We start from the raw sequence: 27,776 nt of genomic DNA on the forward strand, positions 1-27,776 counted from the left end.
CAAGTTGCTGTACGCGATATGGGCCATGTCTTTCCTTTCCCCGCGGGGCAGGGAGCCGGATGGGAGCCGCCACAAGCCAAAGAGGCGTTTTTCCCCCCAAAGCGGACCCTTCTGAGAGGGACGCGGAGGAGGAGGCGGCGCGAGGAGCCGAGTCCCTCCAGGGCGACCGCAGCGGTGTGCGGGGCCGGGCCGGGCCGGGCGCCCCCAAGCCCGGCGGTGCGGCGCGGCCGCCGACCGCCCCGGCTCCGGCTCTGCGGAGTTGCACCGCCGCTCTAGTCACTGCCAGCCGCGCAAAGCGGGTGCGCAACGTCACGCGTCCAGCACGAAGGCGGTCCATACAAGTAACGATGCCTCCCGGTTAGACTGTCCCCACTCCCACTACGGATTAGAAAATTCTGACCGTAATGCTCAACGTCACGGGAGCCTCCCTGGAGCCCGCCCGAGGCCGCGGAGGCTGCGGGGGCCGTCCTGGAGGAAAGCCCCTTGGGCGGCTGGGCTCTCCCTCCTGCAGGCGCCCAGCTCAGCTGCTACTAACCCCGGGCCGGACTTGTACAGACAGGGAAATATTCCTCCCTCTTCAACTGGAGCACTGTGTCCAGTTCTGGGCTCCCCAGTACGAGAGAGACATGGCACTACTGGAGAGAGTCCAGCGGAGGGCTCCTAAGATGATGAGGGGACTGGAGCATCTCTCCTCTGAAGAAAGGCTGCGAGAGCTGGGCCTGGTCAGCCTGGAGAAGAGAAGACTGAGGGGGGATCTGACCAATGTGTACAAGTCTCTGAAGGGAGGGTGTCAAGAGGATGAGGCCAGACTCTTCTCCGCGGTGCCCCGCGACAGGACGAGAGGCAACGGGCAGAAACTGAACCACAGGAAGGTCCATCTGAACCTGAGGAAAAACTTCTTCACTGTGAGGGTGACAGAGCATTGGACCAGGTTGCCCAGAGAGGTAGTGGAGTCTCCTTCCCTGGAGATATTCAAAACCCGTCTGGATGTGATCCTGGGCAATGTGCTCTAGAGGACCCTCCTCAAGCAGGGGGGTTGGACTAGATGATCTCCAGAGGTCCCTTCCAACCTCAACCATTCTGTGGTTCTGTGAACTGCACTGGACTTTTCCGTGTTCAAAAATACTAAAAACTGCACCAACTTCTCGAATATATAATAGGTGCAAGAAGACAAACGGCTTTTCAGTTGGTTTTGGCGAAGTGCCTGATGCATGCACTTGCTCTCCCCTCTCTACGGGAGCGATAACCCCCTCCTGACGCTGGCCCTTCTCCAGGTGGTTTTTGAGTTCGCATGTTCCACTCAAGCTCCAGCATTTCCTTTCAAAATAGTAGGGATCAAAGCAGCTCCCTACAGACACATTACAGGCTAGCTGCGATCCGAGGACGTCCGCCCAGCGCTAGCCGAGCGCAAACGCCGAAGGGCTTCCCACTGCCGTGCGCCTCCCGCTTTCACCCCGATCTGCTGGTGGCAAGAGCGAGCTGGAGCTTTGCCTGATGGCTGGGAGATGCTCCGGGGGCAGGAGCCCAGACGTCACCGCCGCTCGACCGGGGCGGCCCAAGCTGCCCCAGCGGAAGATGAACACCCAGAGCTGATTATTTGTCCTGGGTGATTTTTTTTCGCAAGCGATTTGCCTGGTCTTTCACGCGCCAGTTTTGAATTAAGTTCCTCTGCGTTTCACCGGCTCGGCCCGCCCCCCCGCTCACGTCCCCGAGGGTGGCAACGAGCCAGGACACCTCCTCCCGCGCTGCAGGAAACCACCCCGATTGGGCTGTTCTCGGGGCACGCGGCTGTGGGACGAGCGGGAAAACCCGCTCAGGCGAAGGACGGGCGGGCGCCTCAGAAAACAGCTACAGCTGAAGCGCGCAAGCAAGCTGTGAGCTCCTCAGGAGGAACCAACGCAGCCGCAGGGGAAAGCAGGGAGGAGCGCCGATGGAAACTAGTCACGCTGTTCCTGTCGTCAGCTGCACAGGACAAACTAGGTCGGCGTTAACGCCCTCCGACTCCCTCTCGCGCCCGTCGCTCCTTTCGCCGTGCATCTGTTCCAGGACGCGGCGGCTGTTTGGGCCCAGGGGTTCGGGCCCGGGCCCTGCGCAGCAGCCATCTTTGCACATCATTCGTTTTCTTTGCACTAGAAACTACGAAGACAGACAGGCGCTGTAGCCAGAGCTAGATGTCGGAGCCCGCTTAAAACGACACGTGCCAGTCTCCCTTTGCTTGCCGTTTCCTCCTTTCATTTGTTTCTTTCTCTTTTACTGAATTGCCTTCAGCTGTTCATTAGTCTGCTAGCTGGACAGATTTCATCTTTTAATTGAAACGCACCGTAGGCTGCCACAGGCCTCAGAGAGGCAGTCGGCGCGGCTGCTGTCCGGGGCGGCCCCTTTTCCACCGGTTTCGGAGTGATTTTGCTTTCAGCGCGCTGCTCGTCTTCCCCTGCGCCCTGATCCCACCCTGCGGGCGAGGAGTCCCAGCCGCGCAAGGGAGCAAAGGTGCTGGATTAAAGGTCGCTGCAGCAACTCGGCGACTCGGCCCCGGCTCGGCTAAGCGAGCCCGCGAGGGGCGGCGCGCGCAGGCAGTCTGCAAACGGTCTTGGTGGACCCGGGGAAACGCCAAGGGACACAGCTCGGTACTGCTGCCTTGAGCGTGCGAGCGATTAGCGAGAAAGACCGCGCAGAAAGGGACAGGACCTGAACGACATCCTAATTCTCCTGCGCGGATTTCCAGGGAAGGATCAAATTCATCCATTTATCATGCACATATGCACCAGTTACTAAGACGGCATTTTAAAATGGGCCTTCTTTTACCACCAAATTAGTTTTACCCCCAGGACTGTTTCGCCGTCACTGCAGGCCAATAAGAAGCAATGATCCGTCCCGCGTATGCGTGTCGAATAACGAGCATGTTGCTATTTATACGTTATTGTTAATGCATAAACTACCAGCCAGGCCGATAACGATTGCAAGGTGCAGAAGAAAGCTCCCGCGGGCTGCTCAGGTGACCTTCCTTCCAGGTTCGCAGCGCTGCAAGAGCGCAGAAGGGTTATCGTCCCTGCTGGGCCTCCTCCTCCCCTCGCATCATTCAATAACGCTTGAGATTCCTTGCCTCTAACTTGAGAGATCTAGAAAAATCTGTAAATCTCAAGATTTTCCAGACACATAGCATATTTCTTACTCTGGGTGCTATTCAAATAAATTCTGGGCCGTCATTCCTCATTTTCATCCAAACAAGACCATGTTACCAGTCTCCGATCATGAAGCTCTGTCCCGTTACCAAGCGGCAGAGCAAGCCAAGAACCACGTCTGGGAGGCAGCGATGGGGGGCGGTGAAATACAGCACGCGACGAACATCTCCTGGTGCCTTCCAAGAGCGGCCGCTGCAAAGCACGCGCGAGGGGACCTTGCTCCGACGTCCAGCACAGAGGTCCATCTGCACGGTCACGCTTCTGACCCGGTGAGCTGACCGCAAGGCAAGAAATAGCTCAGCATCCTCCAGGACGGGGGTCATGTACCAAGAGGAAGAGAAGCTTCACAGTGGGTTGCACTGGATGCAGGTCTCGGCTCAGAGCAGTTTCCATGCTGGACCTCAGCAGAGCATCAGAAGAGTCACAAAAAACAGGGCAGAAAGCTTTGCCCCTTTGGCAGGCTGGTAACTCCTCGCCACCGGGAGCGATGCTTTCTCTGTGGCCAGGCTGTCGGGAGGAGGGAAGCCTGGTCCTCGAAGCCTGGGCAGATGTCCACTGAAAGCTGTGTCAGACACACAGCAACACGCCGAGGGCGTAGGGCACGCCTGTTTACTTACTGCATAATCTTATGGAAGCCGCGGCATTTCGGAGCCGGTAAAAGGAAACGGCTTTAGATAACAGGCGATTAATCTACAGATTTTATTGCCGGTTGCCCAAGGCCGTTGCTGGGGCTAGGAGTTCGGAGGAATTCAGAGCCAGAGCCTTATGGGGACAAGTTGCATCGGGTCAGGTTTTTAGGGCGTGATATCGGCCGTTACGCTCCAGGCCAGAGAGCAGCACCCAGGAAGAGCCCGGCTCCGCTGGCAGATAAGCGCTGGCGTTTCGCTCAATATTTGCATTTTCTCCAGACTCCCTAGGTCTGGAGCTGGGACACGGCCTCATTAGACCTCAAGCTGCTTGTATTTCGTGAACTTCTGTTCCCATATTAAACCTGCAGTTGAATCGACCGCACGCCTGTGGTCAGGTATCTACAGCAAGCACCCGGAGCAGCTGCGCAAGGAGGAGACGTGAGAAATAACTGGCCCGTTAGCTGTGGCAGGAGACGCTGGTGAGGGCCGGCGGCCTCCGCAGCCGCCCGGCTAGGCGGCTCTCGCTCTGGCCCCCGACGTTCGCTTGTGCCGTTGAGAAACGGGCTCATTTTGAGGCTGCTGCGGGGAGGTTCCTGTCCCGTGGGGAGCCGAAGCGGAGGCCGGCAGCCGGGAAGGCGCCGCCCCGGGAGCTGCGATTCACCGGAGTAACCCGGGCGAGAGCGAGGCGAAGCGGCCCCTGGGCGCTGGCTGGCTTCATCATCGCCTCGGTCACGCTCTTTCTGTTAGCGCGCGATGCTCAGGAGGATTTCCTGAGCCACGGATTTAGCTTACGCACGGAGCTCTCTAAGGACCTTCACCTTCGCCTCAAAATTTAAATCAAAACAACACGTGTGCCAGGCAGTATCTTGCTTACGTCATGTTCATAAGGTTAAAAACTACTACTGCACGCGTATGTTTTCTATCTATTGACCGCAATCAGCAAGCGCACGCGTTTCAGGTGATGATACCTCAGGGGAAAAAGTGAAATCAAAACTCCGCAGTTAACTGAATTGCATCAAAAACTCCCAACCCGAAGCCTGCGTGCCAGGCTCTGCTGCAAGGCTTTGCCACCCCGGCTCAGGCCTCTGCTGCCCTTCTTTTCCTCTCTGTTCCCACTGTTTTAATCCGGGCATTTGTTTTGCGGCTATATGAGAGATTTCGCACAGTATTTAGTTTTTACTGCAGCCTGTTGGGTGCAAGGCACTGCTTTTGTCTAGCATATTTAACGAGAGAAAGAACAGCCTGAAAACAAGTTACGATAAAAAACCGCAGTCATCACGCCCCGAGACGAGGTAGATGATAGATGTGAACTAGCGAGAGCTGCTGAGGGAGAGCACGAAACGACGGCGAGGCTGGAACAAAGGCCAAGAACCTCCCAACAGCGTGTCGAAGGCTCCCCAAAGGCAGCTCGCAGCCCGAGCTCTCAGCCGCTCCCTGTATAAGAGGGCTTTTTTTTTTTTTTGTAGGCAGAACACATTTCATTCAAAGTTTCTCCGCTTTTGTTCAGCAAAATCTACAGATCCCGTCCTTCGTGAGCTGCTCTGCTCAAATTCTTTTCTCCTCTGTTTTGAACTAAAAAAAGATCAGGCAGATGGAACTCAGAGAAAAGTGAGCCCAGAAAGATCATCTAGTACAAAATTTAAAAAAAATCCTTAAAATCTGCTTTTCTCTAACGCCAAGCCCCTTTCACTGCGTGCCGGTGGCCCCGCAGGGGTTGGCGCCCCTCACCTGCCGGCCCGGCCCCTCTCTGGCACGAGGGCGCCGTGATGCAAGGGTACAGCGTTGCAAGGACGCCGCGCTGCACAGACACCCTTGTTGCAAAGATGCAGCGTTGCACAGATGCCCCCATTGCACGAATGCCCATGTTGCAAGGACGCCACGCAGCACGGATGCCTGCATCGCACAGATGGAGCGTTGCACGGATGCAACGTTGCGTGGATGCTGTGGTGCACGGACTCAGGGCTGGGCGGACACCCTTGTTGCACAGATGCAGCGTTGCAAGGACGCTGCGCTGCATGGATGCAGTGTTGCGCAGACGCCTGCAGCAGGATCTTTGGTCCGACGGGAGAACGGCTGAATGGCGGGTCACGGGTGCACGCTCCTGCCAGAGCCAAGCCAGCCCTCTCCCCGCTCGGCTGCCGCACCTCCAGCCTGGTGGCTATTGCACATTCGTGGGGCCCAAAACACTGTGGGAAATATTTAAGATTGACATGCTCAACCCCAATTTCTGGCCGCTAAGAATAAACCGGCTGCCTGCTCCCGTCAGATAATGGTGGTGTGAGCTTTTCTCCCTGGACTCCTTCCCGCGTTGCATGGGTGGATAGCGCAGGAGCTGCTAAACCGTCATGTACTCACTTCCTACAAGCGAGTCTGTGATAATGGAAAAAAAAAAATGCAAATTCGGGGAAGAAGGTTAAGACTGTATTTGTAATGCAGCTCACTGAGCGGTTTCTGACCTACAGGCAGGAAACACCCCATTAGGTAAGATGCTGGAAAGCAGCACATCCTCAGGATCAGCAAGGAGAGCGGCTCCGGCTGCTGAGGGGCGCGCCAGGCTCTGCGGCGTGCCCCTTTCCAACGGCTGCCACACATCTCGCGCCTCCACTGCAGCGAGTTCAGCAGCCCTGAAAACAAGCAGCTAAATACGGAAGCGCGGGGCGAGGAGCCAGGCGCAGCGAGCGCCCGCCGGGCTCGGCTGCGGCGCGGGGCGCGGGGAGCCGCGCGCAGACACCGCCGTCCCCGGCCCCCCAAAGACCCCCCCCAGCGTTACATGCACCCTCCAAACGGCCAGGCAGCGCCGGGCGCAGCGCCTCGGCCGGCTTTAAAACACGAGCCCCTGGGGCAGGCGGGACGTCCCAGGACGCGCGGACAACTGCCCCGCCGGGCGTCGAGGGAGCCCGGCGCGGGAGGCAGCAGCGCCCAGCCGCGCCGGCGGCGCTACCTGGCGGGGTGTCGGAGCACGGCGCAGGCCGCTGCGGAGCACTAGCGCTAAAAAAAATAAGAACTATGGGTCATTTTGCTCACAAAGCGCGTTTCAGAGCTCTTGAAAACATGCAATCCTCGGCAGGGAACCGAAACCGCTCTCTTCCCCCGGGGACCTTTCCGGGCTGCGGGTGCGCGTTCAGCAGAGAGCGAAGGCGGGCGGGCAGGGCTGGCTGCGCTGGCCGCAGCCCGAGCTCGGCCGGAGCCGCGCGCCCCGGGCAGCCTGCAGGGCAGCGGGTGCGGGGACGCCCCAGCGGCTCGGTCTCTCCAGCCCACCACAGGTCCTCTGCTCCAGCCGCGCTCGCAGGCCCTCGGCGCCGGTCCCGGCCGGGCAGCTCCCCGGGGCGCCGCGGCACCGTGCCGCGCGCTCTCCCTCGCAGGGCCGGCCGAGCCGGCGGCATCGCTGCGGTTCCCGGCCGCCCCGCGCACACCCGCTCTGGCCCGATTTAACAGCTTACAAATCCAGGGCGGCACGCCAACCTCCCGCGCCGCAAGGACTCCTTCCCACGGCCAGGGCACGGCCGCAAGGACGGGGGGAAGTTGACTGCCCCATTGCCCGGGCGGCCGCTTGCACGGTTAATGAGAAACCAGACTAACGAGGCTGGCCCTCGGCTTTAATTAGGGCAAGCGAAGCAGCCCCAGGGCGCTGGGGCGCGGGGCCAGCGGGGTGCGGGGCCGGGAGCGATCGCTGCTCCTCCTTGCACAGCGCATGGAAACCTTCTCCTGATTTCAGAAAGCAGCTCAACTGCAGAGACATGCGGATCCCTCCAAACGGGGTTTTTTTTTTTTAAATTAGAAAATTACAGTGTTTGCGAGTGCCACCCGCCTGCACTAGACCACCCGGCGCGAGGCCTGGTGGCCGGGCGGGCGCAGGCCCGCCACCCGCTCGCTGCCGCCGCCGCCACGGGCGGCAGCTTGGCTGCGAGCTCCTTCTTGTGGCCCCAGCCGCACGCGACGGCGGCAGGCGCTCCTGGGCCCTGCTGCTGCCGCGGCGGCTGTGGGTGTGCGCGCGTGCTTCAGGGGCTGAAGTCTCTGCAAACTGGCTGAAATCCCCGGAAACAGCAGCGGTGCCGAGGGGCCTCTCTACACTGATTGCCGTTCTGAGAAGAGCCGCCGAGCGAAGCCGTCCCAGCAAGCACAGGAACCGTAGCAAGCGTATTTACGGGGTAGAGAGGACAATAAAGTCATGTCATGTTTGTGAATTTGGAACACTGAGGTTGCTTGACAAATTTTTGCTTAGCAACTAACTGCAATTTTCAATTAAAAAGATGGTGTAACCACAACTATTGCTGCAAAACAGCTTTTTGTTCAGCCTGTAAGAATGAGACGTCCTAATCTGTTACACCAATGCTTGAGAAATGAATGGAGGAGGAAAAAAAAACATTTTAAAATGCCTGCTTTTGTGTGAGCTTGTCCCAGGCTGTGCTAAAATTAAACAAAGGAGTCATCTGAAATCACCATGAAAAACAACTGTTTGGCTCTAGCAGAAATCCCAGCGTTCACCTGTCTTTAGGTTTCTGAAGTAAAGCAGCGATGTTTCGGTAATAACTCTACGGATTTGTCAGAGACTAATCGAGCAAAAGTACCAAGTGTAAATCGGGCTCCCTCTAATGCCAGCCACGGCTTCCCTGCATCGCTGAGGGTTCAGCAGTTTTTTCTGCCTAGCGTGTGTATTAAAAACAAGCAGCAGGTAGATGCTGAGGGTCCCGTTCTTTCACCCGTCTCTTGGAGTTGTAGTATCGCAGGTGGGGTACAGATGTGGCCGAAACCCAGAGTGGGGCTCTTTCTTTCTGCTCCTGAGACTGTACAGCAGGGGGGTTTCATACCTTCCTCTGGGGCCTCTCAAACCTTTTCAGTATGGTTGGCTCATCACAGACAGTCAGCCGGGGCCTGCTGTTTTGTTCCAGTCAGGGGTGGTCTTACCTACACGCATCCATCCGGCAGCGCCGGCCACCTCTCCTCCTACGCGTTTGTCTTTCCTCCAGAATTTGTAAAAAGCACGTGAACAAAGATAAAAGCTGTATGTGACAAGACAACCAGATTCTGGTCTGTGACAGAGGCAACACGGATCAGTAACGACAAAAAAAATCGCTTTTCCAATTCCTTACCTTTTGCCTTTGGAACGACCCCTCTCCCTCATGGTCTGTTGATGAGCCATCAACATGTATGTACCTCATCACGGATGCAGCAAGGCCCCCTTGCTGCCAAGGCTGGGAAGACATCCAGCCTATCTTACCTATTTTGCTCTCTCTAAATTCCCGCTAAGGCAGCATTTTGACATCCAGGCTTCATCCTAAGTGGCACATACTTGTGGCCTCTGTTGTTTTATACATACTGGGTGATGCAGTGGTCATAGGCACTCCTCTTCTGGATGAGCTCAAACATCAGCTTAGTAACAGAAGCTTTAGGGCTCCCTCCTGGAGGAGAGAAGGCAAGATTTTACATAGGTACCCTCACCTCCCAAAGATAAACAATGAAGAGAAACACTACCAAAAAAAAAAAAATGCATGTGAAGCTATTTGCAAGGTCAAGTCATGAAGACCTTAGTTTTACTGGTCAGCAATTAGCCCCTTCACAAATCTGGGGTACTGCCTCATGTGGCTACGGTTGCTGAGACCTACCAGCTAATGCAAGGTTGGGAAATCCCTCTGGAAATATTCCCACACTCCAGCTGGCTCCCAGCCTCCACAGCTCACACCTTTGAAGAAATGAACACACGACCTTTACAGCGAGGCCTCACACGGAGAGAAGCCGGTGGATTAGGTGAAGGCCTGTCCCAGCCAGGGCAACTGTCAAGAAACAGCCGAGAGGTGTTCAACTGCATCGGCTTTCACGCAGAACTTGCGATGGACAAGATGCTTCCAGAAGTGAAAGGTGCATCCTGGCACCCCGTCTCCACTTACAGAGGTCAGCAAAGAGAAAAACCTTACATAGGTTATAGCAAAGAGAAAAAATTTGCACTTGACACCTCAAAGGAAACCTAACTCTTAGACTAAAGTACATAGAACAATAAAAAATACCCTTCAGAAACAGAAAAAACATTTTAATCAAAACAATTCACTGTTTCAAATCTTTGAAAGGTTTGGCAAGCTTTTCAGAAGCCTGTTGGACAGAATAAAGCTAAGCACCGTGCCTGGAGGATTAGGTAGCTGAGTACTTTCTTTGGGGGACTCTGTTTCCTGGACGTGACGCTTTGTAAGCTCTCCCTTACATAGCATTTTATACAGATAATTTGGGTAGGTAGTAAGATTTTGCTGTAAGAAAAATGCTTAACGTTTCCTGGCCTAAACCTTGGCATTAAAGAGAAATCATACGCTTTCAAGACTGTACCTACAATTTTGTAAGACTTGATAACACCAGATGCATAATTAAATTGAAAGAGCTAGTAGATGAGTGGAAAACTTCCAGCACAAGTATGTAAGTTCAGCCACAATTACACATTTTTGATTCATTTCGTTTCTCTCTGTGACTCCAGATACTAAATAACTAGAGTAGCTTCTCTAATCAATGCATGCAGATCTTTACTAGGACAGGGAAGATTGTGGTTTTGGAGCTCACCTCTTACCTCCCTCATAAGAACAAGCAAACTCTTTGCTGCTTCCTTGACTTACATCCCCCTCTTCATTCCAGTCGTGCTAACGGTCATTTTCACTCACATCCTTTGATGAGGTTAACTCACTAGACAAACTCAGAAAAACTGCGAACGAACTAAACTTGGCCTGAAGTTTCTAGCTTCTTTTTTAGGCCTGAGAAACATCTCTAAAGGCTCGTCAGCTTTTGCAAACTGTACTAATATACATTGATCAGGCCACAAAATATATTTTCTCTTCTTACAAACCTTGTAGCTGGCCAGACCAGGATATCTTTGTACCTGGCAGATTGCACATACGTGTAAACGATAAATTACAATTCAAACAGAAGTTATGGGGTTGATGCAGAAATTATTGGCTAAGATCTGTTATTTCATGCTGTTCAGGCAGTTATCATAGCACGTTCCCGTTTTAAGATCTGACTTTGTAATCGAGTCTGCAACTAATCTGGACATAACAGACTAGAACTGTGTTACCTGTACTGTCTATTTAACACGATATGCATTGCAGAAGAAAAAAATGAAGACTGGCATATAGCTTTTTTTTCCGAGATAAATTAATCCCTTCAGTTATGCAAATATGTGAATAAAATTAAAAACGCATGCCAAAGAAAGTGGTGGAATTTTTAACCTGGTATAAAAAACTGTAATTAAGAAAGAGAACTTTTATTAGGGCAATTTCACTTTATTTTTCCATACAGCAAGGTCAACTATAGCAGTAATAATAAAATAAGCATAAAAACAAATTGCAGCCCAGGACAGAGTACATAATTTGGAGCAACTACAAGCAAAAAGTAAGTCTGTGATTACATAATAGAAAAACCAAGCACATCTGTCCTTTCAGCAGATGAAAGTTGCGGGGTTGCAAATAAGTGCAACTTTACTAATTATTCAGTGTGAGTACTGGAGACACCAGATAAAATAATGGCCAAATCGCTTTTTCTTTCCAGCTTTGGCATATATAACGACAAGGTTTCTTGAATGCTTTTCATTAAAACAGTAAAATTCCATAGGGTTTTTTTTTTTTTTTTCACCTGCTAAAAGAACAGCACCACTACAGCAATAAAAAATAATCACATAACAACTACAGCTACGGTGTGCTGTTTGGTTTGCCTGTTCATGATTTAACTTTTTGTGAAAGTCAGTATTTGTTTTGAAGAATCTTTTTTTGTGAACAATAAACCACTGAAATTGTCAGAAACTGGTTTGAATAGTATATATCTTTAATATAGTTTTTTGATACTTTAAACATGCAGTAGTTTTTGAATAATGTACGGAATATTTGATCCATGATTTCACCTTGATGGTTTGAAGTACCTGCTTTTTTTTTTCTTTTTTTTTTCTTTTTTTTTTTTTTATTAATGATTTTCAGGCAGATTTGAACCAGTGGAGCTTTTGTCAGTCATGAGATCTTGGAAGGATGGCATATCTTTCCAGCTGAAAAAATCCTGGCAAACTACAAGCTGTCCACACAAAGCAAAGCAACTTTTTTGAAGGGGTATGGAGTGCTAACTCTGTGCCACTTTTGCAAGCAATTTTGTTCAGCCTGTCATTTTATTAGCCTTAACAAAACTCCTTGTAATTATAGACATTTTTATTCAAAATAAGATCTTACTATTATACAGGTTTCTCTCATTTTTGACTATATACAGAAGTGCAAAAAGTCAACCTTCTCTCTATACGTTCCCACATGCTAAACTGCAGCATAATCAACCCTCAAGAGTTTGCACACACACACTATAATTCTTGTTACGTAAACTTTGAGTATTTGGATTATCAACAAAAAGTCCCTTGATCTATTGATTATGCAGCTTATTTATAACAAGGCCTGATATTCAGGGATTTCAAAAAATATTTAAACAATATTTTAACATTTGAAATGGATACAGTAGAAAATAAATTTTATTCTAATATCTAGGAACTAGATTTTCTCATAATAACTAATTACAAACAAAATAAATCATCAAAATATTACTCAATTGTCTGCCAGGATTGTTGCGATAGCAACAACTTAACTTCTTACTTAGCAATGATTATATAATTATAAGATATCCATATAAAAGATCTTTGTTCTTTTAATGAAAACTAGACAAGAACTAACAATGACTGACATTCTTACATTGTAATATTAAATCAGTAAAATATAAATCATTTAGTTAACAATAATACGAATACTCATATGACACTACATGTAAATTCAAAACTGAGTATGTTATGAAGAAAACTACTTTTTTTGTATTTTGAAAAAGTCATCAGTAAACTCTAATAAAACAAAATTCTATAAACTGAAATGGTATTCAACTGGTAATAGAAAATGAAAACAATCTAATAAATGTAAGAAATAAAAACTACACTTTTAACAAGAAAAAAATAAGTAATATTCTATAATGTTAAGTAACTACAATAACATGTGAAGTCACCTATACTTTCTTAACACGATTGAAATTACATTGGTATGGGTTTTAACCCGTAATGTAATAATCTAAGGCTTTAATAGATGTACAGTACAATCAGTAAAATCAACACATCATTCTTATACTATAAAGCATCTCTCTCAAGCATAAAAACTTGCAGTAAACTTGGAAGTATGGAGAGTTCTACAACTGAACTCACACTTCTTCCGCTCCACGCTATACTACCAGTGACCTGGCCCCCACTTCAGCACTTTGCTGAACAGAGCAAAAATATCCTTTACTAGCTGCAACATCCAAACCACAAAAAGGAATTCCTTTGGATGAATCCATTCTTAAAACTTGAATGCACATCTATTTTTTTTTTTTTATTTTTATTTTGTAAAGGCTTTCTAAGGCTATAAGCAGTTAATCTGAACAAAAAAAAAATCACATATAAAACTCACCCAAGTATTTAACCCGCCCACTTTCTACGCTAATTAACATCTCCATTTTTTCATATTTTGGTTTGTCATGCATCTGATGTCAGTGCTTCTTTCATCTTTGTTTAGAGTCACCACTATTTAAAGTGTGACTTTGATGAAGTAAAAGCGAAACCCATCTCTGCAAAGCATTTATAGTCCTTTTGACTTTTGACAGAGGCTATAAATAGAAGCAAAATAAGTTCCTCAAACATTTGTTACTGTGTCTCAGAAATGGCTTTTCCCTTTCGTATATCATGTTATACAGTAAAATATGCATAAATATTACACTACAATGACTTAAAATAGTTTATATATATGTCCAGTATGTGTTAATTTGTACGGATAGAGTATCTTTCTTGTGCTGTCTACTGTTACTGTAAGGAATAATTGGCCATTTCTGAGACAGCTTTGGTTTTGAAACAGAATGGTGCCCTTTGACTGATTAGTACTAATAAAGTAAGTGAAAATGTGGCTCTGAAAATAACACTGCAGAAATAATACTCTAATTTGATGTACAGTCTATGGCACTTCATGAGAAATCCGTAACAACATGGTACTTAAAGCCATTGATGTGCTTTAAAATATACACAGTTGTGGTTTTGCTTGGCACATTCATCTCTGTCAGATACCTCTCTTACCACTTCTTACAATCTATTACATTAAAAATATTACTCTTAAACAAAAATTACTGTGCATGCACGCTCTCATCTATAATGGCAATTTTAAATACAAGGTGCACCTTTGTTATTTGTAAACCTTGAAAGAAATAAACTTACTTTAAAAAATTATATCTTGGTCTACAGACGTACCAATACATAATAGATTTATGGTTACATCATAGTCTGTCTTTTCGAGGTGACATACATGATTATGTAGGAAAAAGACTACATATGCATATTCAAATACATATGCATACTTTCTGTGCTAGAAAAGATAGACAATGTTGTAGTTTTTAGACAATAAGATCACCTCAGCACAAATATCAATTAAATGTACAAAGTATATAGGCAACAGTGTGCAGTGGATTTCCAAGTTCTTGTTTCATCTTGTTAACATGCAATGTGTGGATGTCTTACTGCTGAGGGAGTTTCCGAGTGTTGCTTGACGGTATATACATTATGGCTAATGAGCTTGTCCTTTTCTCAACCCAAACACACTGTCCTTTTCTCTTTAGTTATGATCTAGAAAGGGAAAAAGGGAAATAATTTTCAGCACTTTATTTACAAATTTCATTTAGCACCACATGGGCCCAAACTTTGCAGCTGCAACACAAGGGAAATCTGTCACTGAATATCGGGGAATTTTGCATCCAAAAACCTGCAGGATTTCCCTTCAAACAATGTCCTCATAGCAGAGGTTCACTTTACTGACAAATTATGCAGTGATAAAATCACAGAATAAAACGGCCTCTCCGTGTTCCTGAGCCCACTACTGTGGGATGACAATTTGGGGGAACAGTTTCCCCACTTCCAAAGCCCAGATCCTGTAAGGCAGAGATTCCCATAAAAATTGCTGTGTGAGCACCGCTGGAAAAGCCATATGCTTCTCTCTCTTCTCAGGTCCTGCTGCCACCGTTCATGTAAAATTTGGGAACCCAGCCGATATTTGAGAGGCACTTAACATCTTTAGGGATCTGGGCCCTATATCCCCAAGATAATTTTTCATACCTAACTACCCATCTAGTATAGCTCTTTCTCTGGTCTCTATTGTCTGTCATACAGGAGAGACCTCTAGAGATTCTTCCTCCACCTCAGGAGGATGTCTAAAACAGGAACGCTCCTATCCCCAGTTAACTGTAGAGGGAAGTTTGATAACAAGTCAAATTAGATGAGAAGCATTCCACCTGAGTCACTTAAGCCGTTCAAAAATGTTTATGCTTGGCTGAAAGGAATAACTATTACTCTAAACCTATTAGAGCAAATCAGTTAAGCCTTATCCTAAATAATAATTCCATTCTGACCAACCCATCCCATCATAACACAGCAGAAATGCAGTATATAGGAGAGAGAACATTAATACAAATCACAAGCTATCCTAGAGGAGGTGATGGTGCAGCTGATGGCCTTGATTACAAGACGCAATTTAGTGACAGACAGGCAACTACAATTTACTCACAGAAAGATACAGGGGAAAAAAAATCTTTCAAGCTTAGGCACACAAAACTAGACTTTAAACTTTGTAGGAAGAAAGCCTGCAGGATAAAAAGTTGACATATACTACCTGAAACCACAGTTCATACCAAAACAATGCAAGTATAAACTGAGCGTGTATTCTGTGTGACTTCTCTTTGCCATGTAACCTATACCACAAAAATACTGCATATAATATATCATAATTTTGACGGTCTGTGTTCAAGAGAAATCAGGCCCGAGTTAGATGACTAAGTCCATACTTTCCAAGATGCTGGCTTTTCAGAGATTGAAAATCAGTTCTTTCTAAAGACAGCTTACCATGACCACCTACTTCCTAGGCCTGGCCCTTGGCTCATGTCAGTAGTTGGAGCCACCACCCTCTATATAAAATGCTAATTTTAGAGTCTCTGATTTCACTATTCAAAAGTGCAGCTATACATATCATGCGTTCCTTCTATCTGTACAAAGTATTACCCACATCATCTGGTCCAACACACTAGCTAATGGGGTCGCTGTTAACTATGGGATCTCCATTCAGTGAAGAATTATGTAAGAATCCCAATTAATGTCAAGCCTAACAGCTCTGCATCGCAGACTGTTAGATCCTAGACAGAAACTCATAACACAACCACTTCTCCACTTCCATAAAAAAAAAATTTGTGGACAACATTTCTGTATGACAGCTACAGTCTGGAAATCTCAGTGGCTGGTTAATGTCAAGAATATGCATGTCAACGGGATCTGAGTCTTTTCCCCACATCTTGTAAGTTTTCTTTAAAAGAAAATAAAAGCATTGTGCCTCTGAAAAAGACAAATTATGCACATATACAAGAGTATGAAAACTGCAAGCAACAACACATCGGAAACTTACTGTTTGATGACAAAATGTCTACATCTGTGTAACATACTTGTGGCTAGTCAGATGTTCGGCAGATATTATGGGTATCTACAGGTAAAAAATTTAAACAATGAATAACATGTGCAATGAGCCAACCCAGAGATAGAGCATTTTGCTATAGAACATAACAGTTCAGAAAAGTGAGGATCAGCTGTGAGTTGGTGGATTTTATATTGTAACTATAAGTTAAAGTCAACTGAAGTGCTACAGTAGCAACTTAAAACTGGAAAACATTGTGTTAAGTACTATTCGACAAATATAAATAATTATTATTGGTTGTTCAGGAAATAAGAGAAGTTAAAATCTACAAAAGTTCATGCAGTGCAGTAATTGAAAACAGCCCTTTTTGTTGGCCTACACAAAGTTCTGTGATTTCAGTGTGTCATTTAAAATGATAAATTCTATAATGACATTGTTTCAGCCTGATTTTGAGAAGTGTTCACCACTTCCATTGTCTTCGTTTTTGAATGTCAAACCTAAGATGCCCTGAGCTTGATTTTCATGGCTAGTGAAAATCCAACAGCAGAGAAGAGCTGTGCGCTCCTTCTACAGCCACAGGACATCATGGTTGATCAACTGAAGAGCTAAGACTCCCCAAATAAGTGAAACAGTTCTCAAAATGTCAATATGTGTAAACAGAATTCAAGACAAGGCTCTCCTGAAATGTCCCATCAACATATTTTAAAATTTAAAATCACAGTATATCACGAGCATTATAAATAACCAAGCACATATTCTGGATCTCATTTTTGGATCCCCGTCTCGCAACGCTCTGATGCGTGGTACACAGACTAAAGTCAACGGGAGTGAGTCTAAATAAACCTTGCAGGCCAGGCCCTTAACATGGGAAAACAACAGTACATACAAACATTAGAAGAACTGGGAATAATCTTGCATTGCAAACAGGACCAGGAAGTCCAGCTGAGGAAGCAAATAGATGAGTACAGGAAAACATGCTTGGGCGTATGACATAAAATTGATTTGTATGATTACAAACAGCGGTTGAACTTGAAAAGATTATTTTTCCTAATGGATATTAAGGCTGATCTGTTAACCCACATGAGAAAGGGAAGGCAGAGGTTTATTCTTAATTAAGTAACTTACAGGTCTAGGTGTTGTTTTTTCCACCCCTTGTGCCCTCACCTCCCCTAGCAACTTCACACAATTCTACAACATTGCCAACTTGTACAGAAACGCGCTTCAAGCGTAATGAAGCTTCTCATACCATTTTTTTCTACGGTGCAGGAGAGGCTGTTGCACCCAGCTGTGTAGAAGCATCAAGGATAGTGCTGTCGAAACATACCAAGGACCTTCAACACCAGTCAATGAAGATGAAGGGCCAGATCTTAAGACTTTTGGCATGCATGCACGTTGCATTGTGTGGCATTAAATAATTTCAGCGTTGCTCACATAGTATATACATATATTAGTTATATATGTATATATTGAGGTTTGGCTGCCGTACTTTACTAAGTGTGTTATGAAGTTCCAGGGAGGATATGCATGAAATGGTCAGATTCCACAACAGAAAGTTTCCCTGTAATCTATTTGGGAAAGTGCATTGTAATTTAGACAAAGAAGATATTAAAAAATGAAGATGTTCTTCTGTGCTTTGGCTTGTTCTTGCAGCTCTCTGGACTTACGGAGGATGTAGAGACAAATACTTTAATGAACTGTGCTGTGCAATAAACTACAGTATTAAGATACCTTGGCATACAGGTGGTTTTTTGCTTAAGTGACACTTACGCAGAGGTAATCATTCCTATCAACTAGTGTTCCAAGATGCGAAGCAATTTTTAGTCTGGTTTAAATCTGTGAGAGACACTTACTCAATAAAACATTTCTCACAAGCACAAAATGCTACTTCCTAAGCACACTAATCTGAATATTGCCAGGAATTTTAAAATATCCCGTTCGCTTCTGAGACTTGGGATGTGCACATCTGTGTATCACTGCAGTAGTATACTTTTTGGAATAATATTTTTGAAAGATCGGTTTGGTAAGGTCACCGAAGAACATACAGCTAGGCTTAGTACAAAATGGTAGCGCTCAACAGGCAAAGGTGGGAAGGCTCAAGGTCAAACACTCTGGGCCTGCTCCTGTGAGAGCCTCCAGCACGTGTTGCCTTCGGAGGAAACGCTGTGCACCAGCACTCTGGCAGGGAGGCTGGGAACACCTGCCTCTGCAGGAGCAGACTCCTTCCTTCTATATGTAGCATCCCACTTTACAGGTACAATTAAATCGTAAATTCAGAGGTGCAGGTCTAATAGGCTACAGGCACAGTTATTATCGTTTAATGTCTGACTGCAGCTGCAAACCTGACTCAACTCTACGATATGATTTAAAACTGTGTATGTTAGCCCTAATGACTTCAGCTGGAGCTGAGTGTGTCAGAGGTGAGCCTGCCTTAAATACTGACATTTATCCGCAGTATTAATCGCAAATACAGAACTAAACCAACAAAATACTAAAGTAAATAAAATGTTTTCTTCACTAATACTTGCACCTTAGATCAGAAATTTGATGGTTTGATGACATAAGGCAATTCCAACTTTCCAGTAAATCTTACAAAAACCATTTGTTTTTATAAGAGAAACCAGATGGTCTTTCGAAAGTTTTTATTAGTACATTTTCCGCCAGGTGTACTACAAAAATCTGCATTTTTGAGAATCTAGTTAAATAAAAACAATAGCCCCATTTCTATTCTCAGGCGAGGCTTCGGTTGGTATGTGTGGGCATTGTACCTAATCTGGCGCCTAATGCTCATCTTTAGAATACGGCTTGCGGCTTTCCTGGGAGGATTGTTACTTACTTAGTAAAGCATTATTCTTTTTTTCCTAAAATACATCCAAATATGGCAACAATCAGGGTAGCTATTTAGAAATAAAACCAGCTTTTGACGGACATTTTATTAACTGAAATTTGTGTACTGTAAAAAGTAATCAGCCCTTCCCTAGCAGAATCACAAGTTGAAAGAAAGGCTGAATGTATGTTTATGTGTGACCCATGCTCAAATGTTTTTGTTTTGCTTTTGGAAGAGCTGAAGAGAGTCAGAACATGCTCAGACTGTTACAGTTCTGATCCTGCACAGAATTTTTACTGGTTTTGATTGGTGGTCTGCATTAAAAGGAACTGCAGACTTCACGTAAGCAGAAACGACTAATGGGTTCCGTGTATTATCCCTTTCTCTTTACATCTGTGAGAGCAGAAATAAGCAGCACGGCCCATAAATGTTAAGACTGAGTCAGAAACTCTATTATCAATTATTTTTAGCATCAGAAATGGAACTGCAGCACCTTTTGAGCATGGATAAAGGCTTATTAAGCTATGCTGCAGATCTGAGAGAGAATGTGTAGGCCAACAAGAGGTAAAATCAAAACCCCCATGCTCATTAAAAGCACCGATTTCAAGTTGTCTGTAAGGAACAAAGCTGTAAATTAGCAAACCTGGTTGGCTGTGGCTGTTGCAGCGAAGGGAACACTTGTGGCAGATGTTGTTGCTGCAGACACAGTGGCTGGCGTAGCACCGTGCACCATGGGAACTTTCGGAAGGAAAATCATATAAGCAAACATACAGAAGAGTGTAGCAGTATGGGAACCAGAGCGACATGTGGTAGGATAATTGAGCATGGTATTTATCACAGCAAAAAGCCCGAGACATCATTGCCAGCGCGTGACATGCAATCACAGTGCAAAGCAGGACAACATTCCAGGGAGAAAGAGGGAAGGAAAATGAAAGAGAAAAAAAGGGGAAAATGCTTGTTACCATCAAATCAAGAAAACTGGCACAAATAAGCTTAATCATTTCAATACAAAAAAAAAAAATCAACAGCAGGTTTTTAAAATGCCCTTATAATTACATTTTTTTCTATAAAAAAAATTCAACCCAAATATTTACTGCACACAAAAATTAATCTTGTTGAAGGACAGTATATTTCTATGTTGCTATAGTAAGATACAGTCTTTTATTTAACACAAGATAGTTCTAAACACTGGAACTCATAGTCCAATCAAAATCCACCAAGGAATAATGTGCAATTCAAACAACTACTATACAAAATTAACGACGTCTATGTATCCATGTCAATTAAATTAAACAATTGCATTTAATTGACAGGTGTTAGTGCAGGAGGGTAAGGGAGATGGATTGGCACAAGAGCTATAAGTTAAAATCTAGCAGTGGATTTTGAGGGTCCGTGAGCTGCACCACAGGTTTAAGATAATCAAGAAACAAAGCTGGCACCTACCAACACTTGTAGCGGGTGTCATGCACAATATTGAGCCTGCCCATCATGCATTGCAACAGGAAGGTGGATTTGGAAAGGGAAAAGAATTAAAACAACCCATCACACGTGTAATTAGAAAATTTCATTTGAACAAAGAAGAAAAATTGTTATTATGGGAACAGTGGCATGTAACTGTCAGCACAATCAAATCATACAATAGCACAGTGATCCATTAGAACTAGTATTCAGTGAAGGGAAAAAAGCTGATTGAACTGTGTGCTGGTATATATTTTGTTTGCCTTTATTTCAGTCTAACACTATTAAATAATAACATGACTAAGAAAACTTTCTTAGCTTACTTTTAAAATTCTTTTTCTATTGAATCTTTTTGTCTTTTGACACAAGTTTTGTAACGGTCTTTGACCTGGTTTCCTCAGCTGAAAAGACATACTTAAAAGTTGCAACTGCCTACAGGTAACTGAGGGCTACACCTGATACTGCACTGGGATACACAGAATAACTGGGGTGAGGAACCAGCATTGCTTCGGCCCTCTTTCCCCAAAACTGCTCGGGAAATGCAGTACAAGGCTGTGCTTTGTCAACGGAAGAAGGAAGACGAAAGGGGTTAAGTGAGGCTTTCCTATGCTGCTGCAGACTGTTTTTAGGTGGGAGCAGCTCTGCTCTCTTTTCCGCAGGTACCCCAGGAGCAGCTGCAGCCAGGAAGCGTCCGGCCCTCACCAGGGTCCTTGCTCCAGGTTTGCAGAAGACTGACTGAACCACGGGGAGGGAGAGTCTTCCTAGCACGGGCTGCAATTACCTCCAAGTCACTCTGACATGATTTTTCTCACCAACAGCAATGATGTGATCTATACGATATCGTTACCTCAAATCTTACTGCTCCAATATGCTTAGGTAATATATATGCCAAAGAGAAAAAAAAGGGTGAATTTGGCATGTAATTTTTTTTGAAGTATTTGTAGTCCGTCTGTGAGCTGCCAGTCAAGTGACTAATTTACTCTGGCTGTGCTCATGTCTGTTTGCTTAGTATGCATGTCAAAGGAATTATTAAACAGATAAGTCTCCCATGCAGCACATGGCAATATCTGAGAATATTTGTTCAGCAATTTGTTTTTTCACCATGGGACATATTCAGATCTTCCGGTGTCTGGGCCGCTGGACTATAGTAGAATGGCATCAATTCCTTGCTAATTGCCCAGCAATAACGATGGTCTCATAACCTACAGTCCTCTTTAGGCTATATAAAAATAACTAAAGTGACTGCATCTTGTGGATTCTTCGTTGCAACTACATAGCCAATAGGACTATGGTGTTCTTAGGAACATTAAGGTGTCAATTTTTAAATGCATTAAGTTGGCATTTCTGTTTATTTTACATAGCAAAATGCCTTCACACTGAACTCAGAATTTTATTTTTTATTTCAATATTATAGATAAAGGATTAAACTGGTTATGTTTCAGAATATCCATTTTTAATAACAGATTTGCTTTTTTATTTAACAAACATTTGATTTATGAATACCGCTAATTGTTCTGACACAGCAGAAACTAAAATAAATTCTGAAATCTGGGAACAGAGACTGCAATGGAAATAGAAATATATTCTAGAAGACTGCCAGTGCGCGCTACTGCAATACTGTTTCCTTGACATTAAGTGACAGTAACAAGGCGGACAGGAAATTGCTTTAGCCGGTGCCAAGTAATGTAGTGGCTTGCACAATCTCAAGAGCATTTAACTAAGCAACAAAAATGTCAATATTATTACTGCAGGAGACAAGGTTACTCTCTGTCATCACTGTATCTTTAAGGCTAGGAAGAAAATGGCATAATTGTGTTTTCTAATTAGTCTTCTATTTCTGTGCCATGGAAAAGAGAGAAAATACACATGAAGAAAGGTTAAAAGAAGGATAGCTTTCCTAATTTCCCCATATGCGAGTCATTGCTGAGGTCAATGGGACTGCTTATAAGATAAAGAAATGGATAAAAATTTTGCTTACAGTGCAAATAATAAGTAAAACTACTTTCTCAGTCATGCTTATGACACCTCTGTGGTGTCAATGAGGCTGCACAGAAGAACCTTTGAATTCTGTGTCTCTGCAGAAGTGCCCTATTTATAAGGTTGTGCATACTTAATTCTACCTAGAATATTACATCACTCCACGCACTATTAAGTCTACATACTAAAAACAAGTTAGATTTTCATAATGACTCTTTGAAATGTCATTGTAAAGTTTTTCAGTTCAAAATTTTAGTCTGAGTTATCATCACTAACCTTATAACCAGTGCACACAGTTTTGAAAGGGAATTGCAGCAAATGAACATAAGGCAGCAATGAAAATACTAGCTAGGGTGCAATAACTTGCAAATATGAAGACATAATGCTGTATGACCCTCTTACCAATAATAAAAATAATTTTGCTATGACCTTAATATTCATCTTGACTTCAGAAGCTTTGACTGACTAATGAGAATGTATGAATAGTAAATGTGCAGTTTCAAATGTTCCCTAGATTTTCAGCACAAGGTAGAATTTCACTTCAAGCATGTGCTCAGCTAAGTGATCGTAACTTCACAACCAGATTATTTCTGCAGTGTAATAAAGCTATTGTGATGAGGGTTCTACTTTTACTAGGATTTTGAGCAGCTACTTCTCTTCTCCCTCTCACGTGGTTTCTCTCAGTCCACAAAATCCTACTTTAAAATATCAGCATGGACAGCATCAGCACTACCATTTAGGTGAACAGTTCGAAATTAAGCCTGATCTTTCCCTCCCTAACACTTTGGAGGAGAACAGTGGTTTTACACAGACCCAGAAGCCCCATGGAGGGAAGTGTTTGAAAAGGTATCTCTTTAGGAAAGCATCTGTGGCTTGACTGAGTCATGACAATGAGAAAACAAGTTCTCTTGCGCTGAAGCAGCAGCGAGTACACAAATACACAAGGTACTGACTTCATGGCAAAGCTGGCGTAAGCCTTTCACTTACTGGCTGCTTGGAGCAACTGCCCTGCTGCAATTCTCCCCCTTGCAGTTGCATCAGTGCAACAGCTTCTGGGAGTATCTTGTAAACTTGATCACTTTCTTCTGGAGGATTACTCTTCTCAAAGACCATCCAGTCACCTGGCTTACACGGACAGTTCAGGATCAGCCATGTCAGCACAGCTCAGGAGACAGTGATCTGAGGCGCAGGGCAGGAACAGGCCCTGGGGCAGGAATTTCATCCCATTGCACATATGAGATCTCTATCTGCACATACAGCCATGCCCTCGGCCAGCTCACAGTTACTGCAGGACAAAGAGCAGGTACAGAAGTAGCGAACGCAAAGCAACTGGTGCTCTGCATGTTTACAGGCCCACAGTAAAACAGTCCCCTGCATGTCTGCCTAAGCATCAAAAAGTTGGCAGCCAGGACTGAAGTACTATGCTGTGACCATATATTAAGTTGCGCAGAGCCTCCTCACTAGGCAGACTAACTAGCCTTGTTTCAAATGTTCTGGCCAACCTGAAACTGTATTTTGTTCATCAAAAGTATCTGCAGCTAAAATACTTAGCCCTCCTTTGGCTAAGCTTGCACACAATTCTTAAAATTAAAACTTCCCTTTGCAGATAAGGCTCGAGAGCCCTGCTGGGTTCAAATTCACCCACGAGGAGTCGTGTATCAGCTATGGTATTTGAATTTCTCCCCGAATATGAATCTGAGTGAAGGGGCACCTGCAGCACTGTTGCAGCTGCCAGCTCTTCTCCACACCTGCAGCTGGCCTGTCCCACGCAGATCCCCGAGCACACCTCATCACAGAGGACAACACCTTACAGCACCTAGAGAACAGGTTCTCTCAAGCGATGCAATCCACTGCCTGCCATGGATGCTCCCATTATTTGCCTTCACATGCCCCTGCATACAGGCAGCCAAAATCAAGGCTACCGTTTGAAAGAAGTATCCAGGTTTTGGAACATAAATAGAAAACTCTCTAGGGTGAAACATCAAGAGCGAAATGCCCTACAGACAAGAGGGTCCAGCTAAGACCCTCCACAGCGGCACACGCCTGTAACACGTAACATCTGCGAGCGTCCTGCCCTCTAGAGCTGCTGTATTTTGATACGCTACAGGTGAAGCAACTGAGAACATATATCAATAATTCCACGTTGGGTGTCTGAACTTGAATCCAGACTCCAGTGAACTAGTCTGTCTCTGTTCCAAGGCAGCGGAACTGAGGACACCCATAAGCTTTGTGCTCCCTTGTAGGCTCTCGGGGACTGACAGAGGAACTCTATTTCCAGAGCTGCGCCAATGAGATGATAATGCACAAACAGGTCTGATGCTAGCTAACTGTAACTCACTCATAGTTATAACTGGAAAAAAAATGTCATGACAAGGTGGAAAAAAATCCAAAACTTTTAGAAAGGTATTAGATTGCTGGAAAGCTAAAACTGATGCTGTCTGAAAAATGTAAAAACAGAATTAGTAGAGTAGTTCAGGCTAAGAAAATTCTGAGTCTTCTTTTGTTGACCACTTCAGTGGTCAAGAAAATTCAAATGAAGCATCAAAAATCACTAGGCAAACTCCCCCAGGCTTCAGTTCAGATTTGCCTGAATAAGAACTGAGGTAGGCTGTAATTACTGACAAGACAGATCCTGGAGGATCATGTAATGCAAATGAGGTCTGATGCATACAAAGGTATAATAGTATAATATATATTATAGCATGTAATAGCCAATCAAAGTTTCTAAGCTCAAAGGGCTGTAGTGTAGTGTAGTAGTGTTGAGTACTTCTGGAAACCATCCAACCCCCATTGATGTAATGGAAGTGGGAAATCTGCATAGTTTACTAACTACATCAGTTACGCTTTGCCAAAACAAATCTGTAAAGCTGTTTAATATCTACAGGATGGCCTGTGATCGTATATGCATTTTTATATGTATTTTAATACGTGGGCTAGAGACCTGACCTCACTTAATCAGAGACTTTCTGTCGACTCCAACAAGCTTTGCAACAAGCTGCGTTTACTAATACATTTTAGTGGTTGAAATGAATCTTTGGAATTTAAATAAGTTGTTATGATGTACTACATCAAGCTTCTACTCTTTCTGTGCCATTTAAATTATTTATGTTGATTATATAACAGACTGTACCATTAAGAAGGAATGGTAAAAGCTACTATACCAAATTCCTGGGAACGTACTTGTCACAAATGTTTAGGATAAAATCTTTACATCTTCTGGGATAAAAATTCAATAGTTTAATTTTCTTTTCTCCCCCTCTAGCTACTCTGCATTACAAAGGGCCATCCTTGTGGACATCTTCACATTTTTTGAGTACAGATGTACCAAACGTCTTCTTTTTATTAGGCACCTCCAGAATTATAGTGTTATTTTAATGCAGGGCTCATGTGTAAAAAACTAACTCTGATATGTTAATATAGGTATAAGTTCATGTAACATACTAGAAATGTGCTTTTTATGAAGTGTTGCTTGTAGAACCGAAATGTATACTCAAACTTTAAGTCTCTATTGCACAAGAGTTTCATGTACTTCAGAGGGACTTCTGCACATGTGAATAGTACAGGCATCAATTCTTCAGCAATTCCACTAGAACAAGTATAATTTTGGACATTCTTGAGTAAAAACAAGCGCACCTCAGTTTTGCTTAGTCCAAAATCCACACTGAGGCTTCGGTGGAAGAGGCTTGAACTTTGTTTTTTCTGTAGGCTCATGATTAGCTTATCTGTGAGACGGCCTGTCTGTGCATTTTATGATCACTGCACAATAATTAAAACCAACACCTTCAGGTGTGTGACTCAGAGCAACTGTTGCTAAGCACATTAAGGCAAAGGGGTCTTACAGCAAACAGAAACAAATACAACAGCTGAGGAGATGTGTAATACAGTCAAGTTAATCAGGGGAAAGAGGAACGAGAGAAAAGATTTTGTAATTTCTGATCTGCAGGGACAGAGCACGACGCCGATTTTTGCACTCGGTGGGGAAAGGCCCGCCTAGCGGCCCAGAGAAGCGTTTGAGCCCAGCCTCCGGGCGGGCAGCGCGCCGGGGCCACCTCGCCTCGGCCTACACACAGCACCTGGCGACAGCCGTGCCAGCGCGCCAAGGCCTGCAGGCACCTACTGCTGAAAGCAAACGGTTATGTTCCTCGCGTGTTCTTTTCTAGGACTTCCCCCTCTCCCTCCCCAGAAAAAGCCGGATGAGGAAGGCTTACCTGGTGGGAGAAAGGCCGTATGCTGCTGCAGCTGCATGTTGGCAAGAGCTTGCTGGTATTGGAAAATACCAGTGTTAAAGACTGCGGTGGCACCATTGGTTTTTTCAAGCGCAGGCCTCTTTGGTAATGGGGGAAGTACGGCTTGAGGAATTCCCTGAATGGTGGACGAGTATAAAAATAAAGTCCAGTAAAAAAAAAAAAAGAAAAAAGGTGTGTGGGGGGGGGGGTAGGGCAGGTGTGGAGGAGGATGGGAGGGAGAAGAGAAGGAAAGAGAGAAAGGGAAAAAAGAAAAATCAGTAGAAGGCAAAACAACCAGGCAGCACCATGTCTATCCATGAGCAAGCAAGCGGCAGAGCGGACTTAACTACCAAATAAAAGGCAAGGTAAAAGCTTTAAAGGGGAGCACTCGGGCAGCCTACCGCTAGAGCGACACAGGCGGGCGAAGGCGCCGGAGCGGCCGCCCCGCCGCGCCGCGCCGCGCTCCCGCCGCGCCGGGGGCCGCCGGTGGGGAGGCAGCAAGCAGCACGGCTAGCTCCATGAGGGCCGACAGGCAGGAAGCGATGTTAATAGTCATCTCACAGAGCGGATGGAACGGGCCGGGCCGGGCCGGGCCGGGCCGGGTTGGGACAGGTCGGGCCGGGTCGGGCCGGGTCGGGTCGGGTCGGGCCGGATTAGGTGGCACCCCGGGGTCCCAGCGCCTCCCGAGGCATGCAAGCGCCGCCAAGCCCGCGGGCGCCGCCGCCGCGCCGCGCCGCCCCGCCGGGCTCCGCCGCCGCAAGCCATGCCAGCCCCGCCGGCGGGGCCGGGGTCGGGGCCGGGCCCGGCCGGCCGGAGCCGGTCGGAGCCGGCCGGAGCCGGCGGGAGCCGGTCCCGCCCCGCCCCCGCCTCACCCCCGCACGTGTCTCTACGCACAGCGACATGCCAAGCTAAAAGGTGAAAGGTCATAGTACCAGGTCAAAGGTTGCCTCGAGGGGTCGCTTCAGTGATTTGACAGCCGACTGAGTCTTAATTAGCAGGCAGCGAGCACATGATGGCAATGGGCCAGT

At 45.8% G+C, this 27,776-nt stretch overlaps 1 protein-coding gene across 13 annotated transcripts in view; it reads right to left on the minus strand.

Moving 5' to 3' along the window:
• Positions 1-11,016: 11,016 nt before the first annotated feature.
• Positions 11,017-27,776, minus strand: part of MBNL1 (muscleblind like splicing regulator 1) — a 116,544-nt gene continuing 99,784 nt past the window's right edge. For 6 of the 13 annotated variants that reach the window (XM_068954620.1, XM_068954622.1, XM_068954612.1 and 3 more), the window contains 6 exons: positions 27,681-27,734; positions 26,731-26,884; positions 20,531-20,566; positions 19,731-19,825; positions 16,258-16,332; positions 11,017-14,435 (listed from right to left, as the gene is read on the minus strand). In XM_068954620.1, the coding sequence (XP_068810721.1) occupies positions 16,276-16,332; positions 19,731-19,825; positions 20,531-20,566; positions 26,731-26,884; positions 27,681-27,734 (396 nt within the window). In that variant the 3' untranslated portion in view covers positions 11,017-14,435; positions 16,258-16,275. The remainder of the gene's footprint in view (positions 14,436-16,257; positions 16,333-19,730; positions 19,826-20,530; positions 20,567-26,730; positions 26,885-27,680; positions 27,735-27,776) is intronic. The other 7 variants (XM_068954624.1, XM_068954613.1, XM_009676373.2 and 4 more) reach the window with 5 other exon arrangements.

Source organism: Struthio camelus, chromosome 9, assembly GCF_040807025.1.
Source record: "Struthio camelus isolate bStrCam1 chromosome 9, bStrCam1.hap1, whole genome shotgun sequence".
Lineage (NCBI taxonomy): Eukaryota > Metazoa > Chordata > Aves > Struthioniformes > Struthionidae > Struthio > Struthio camelus.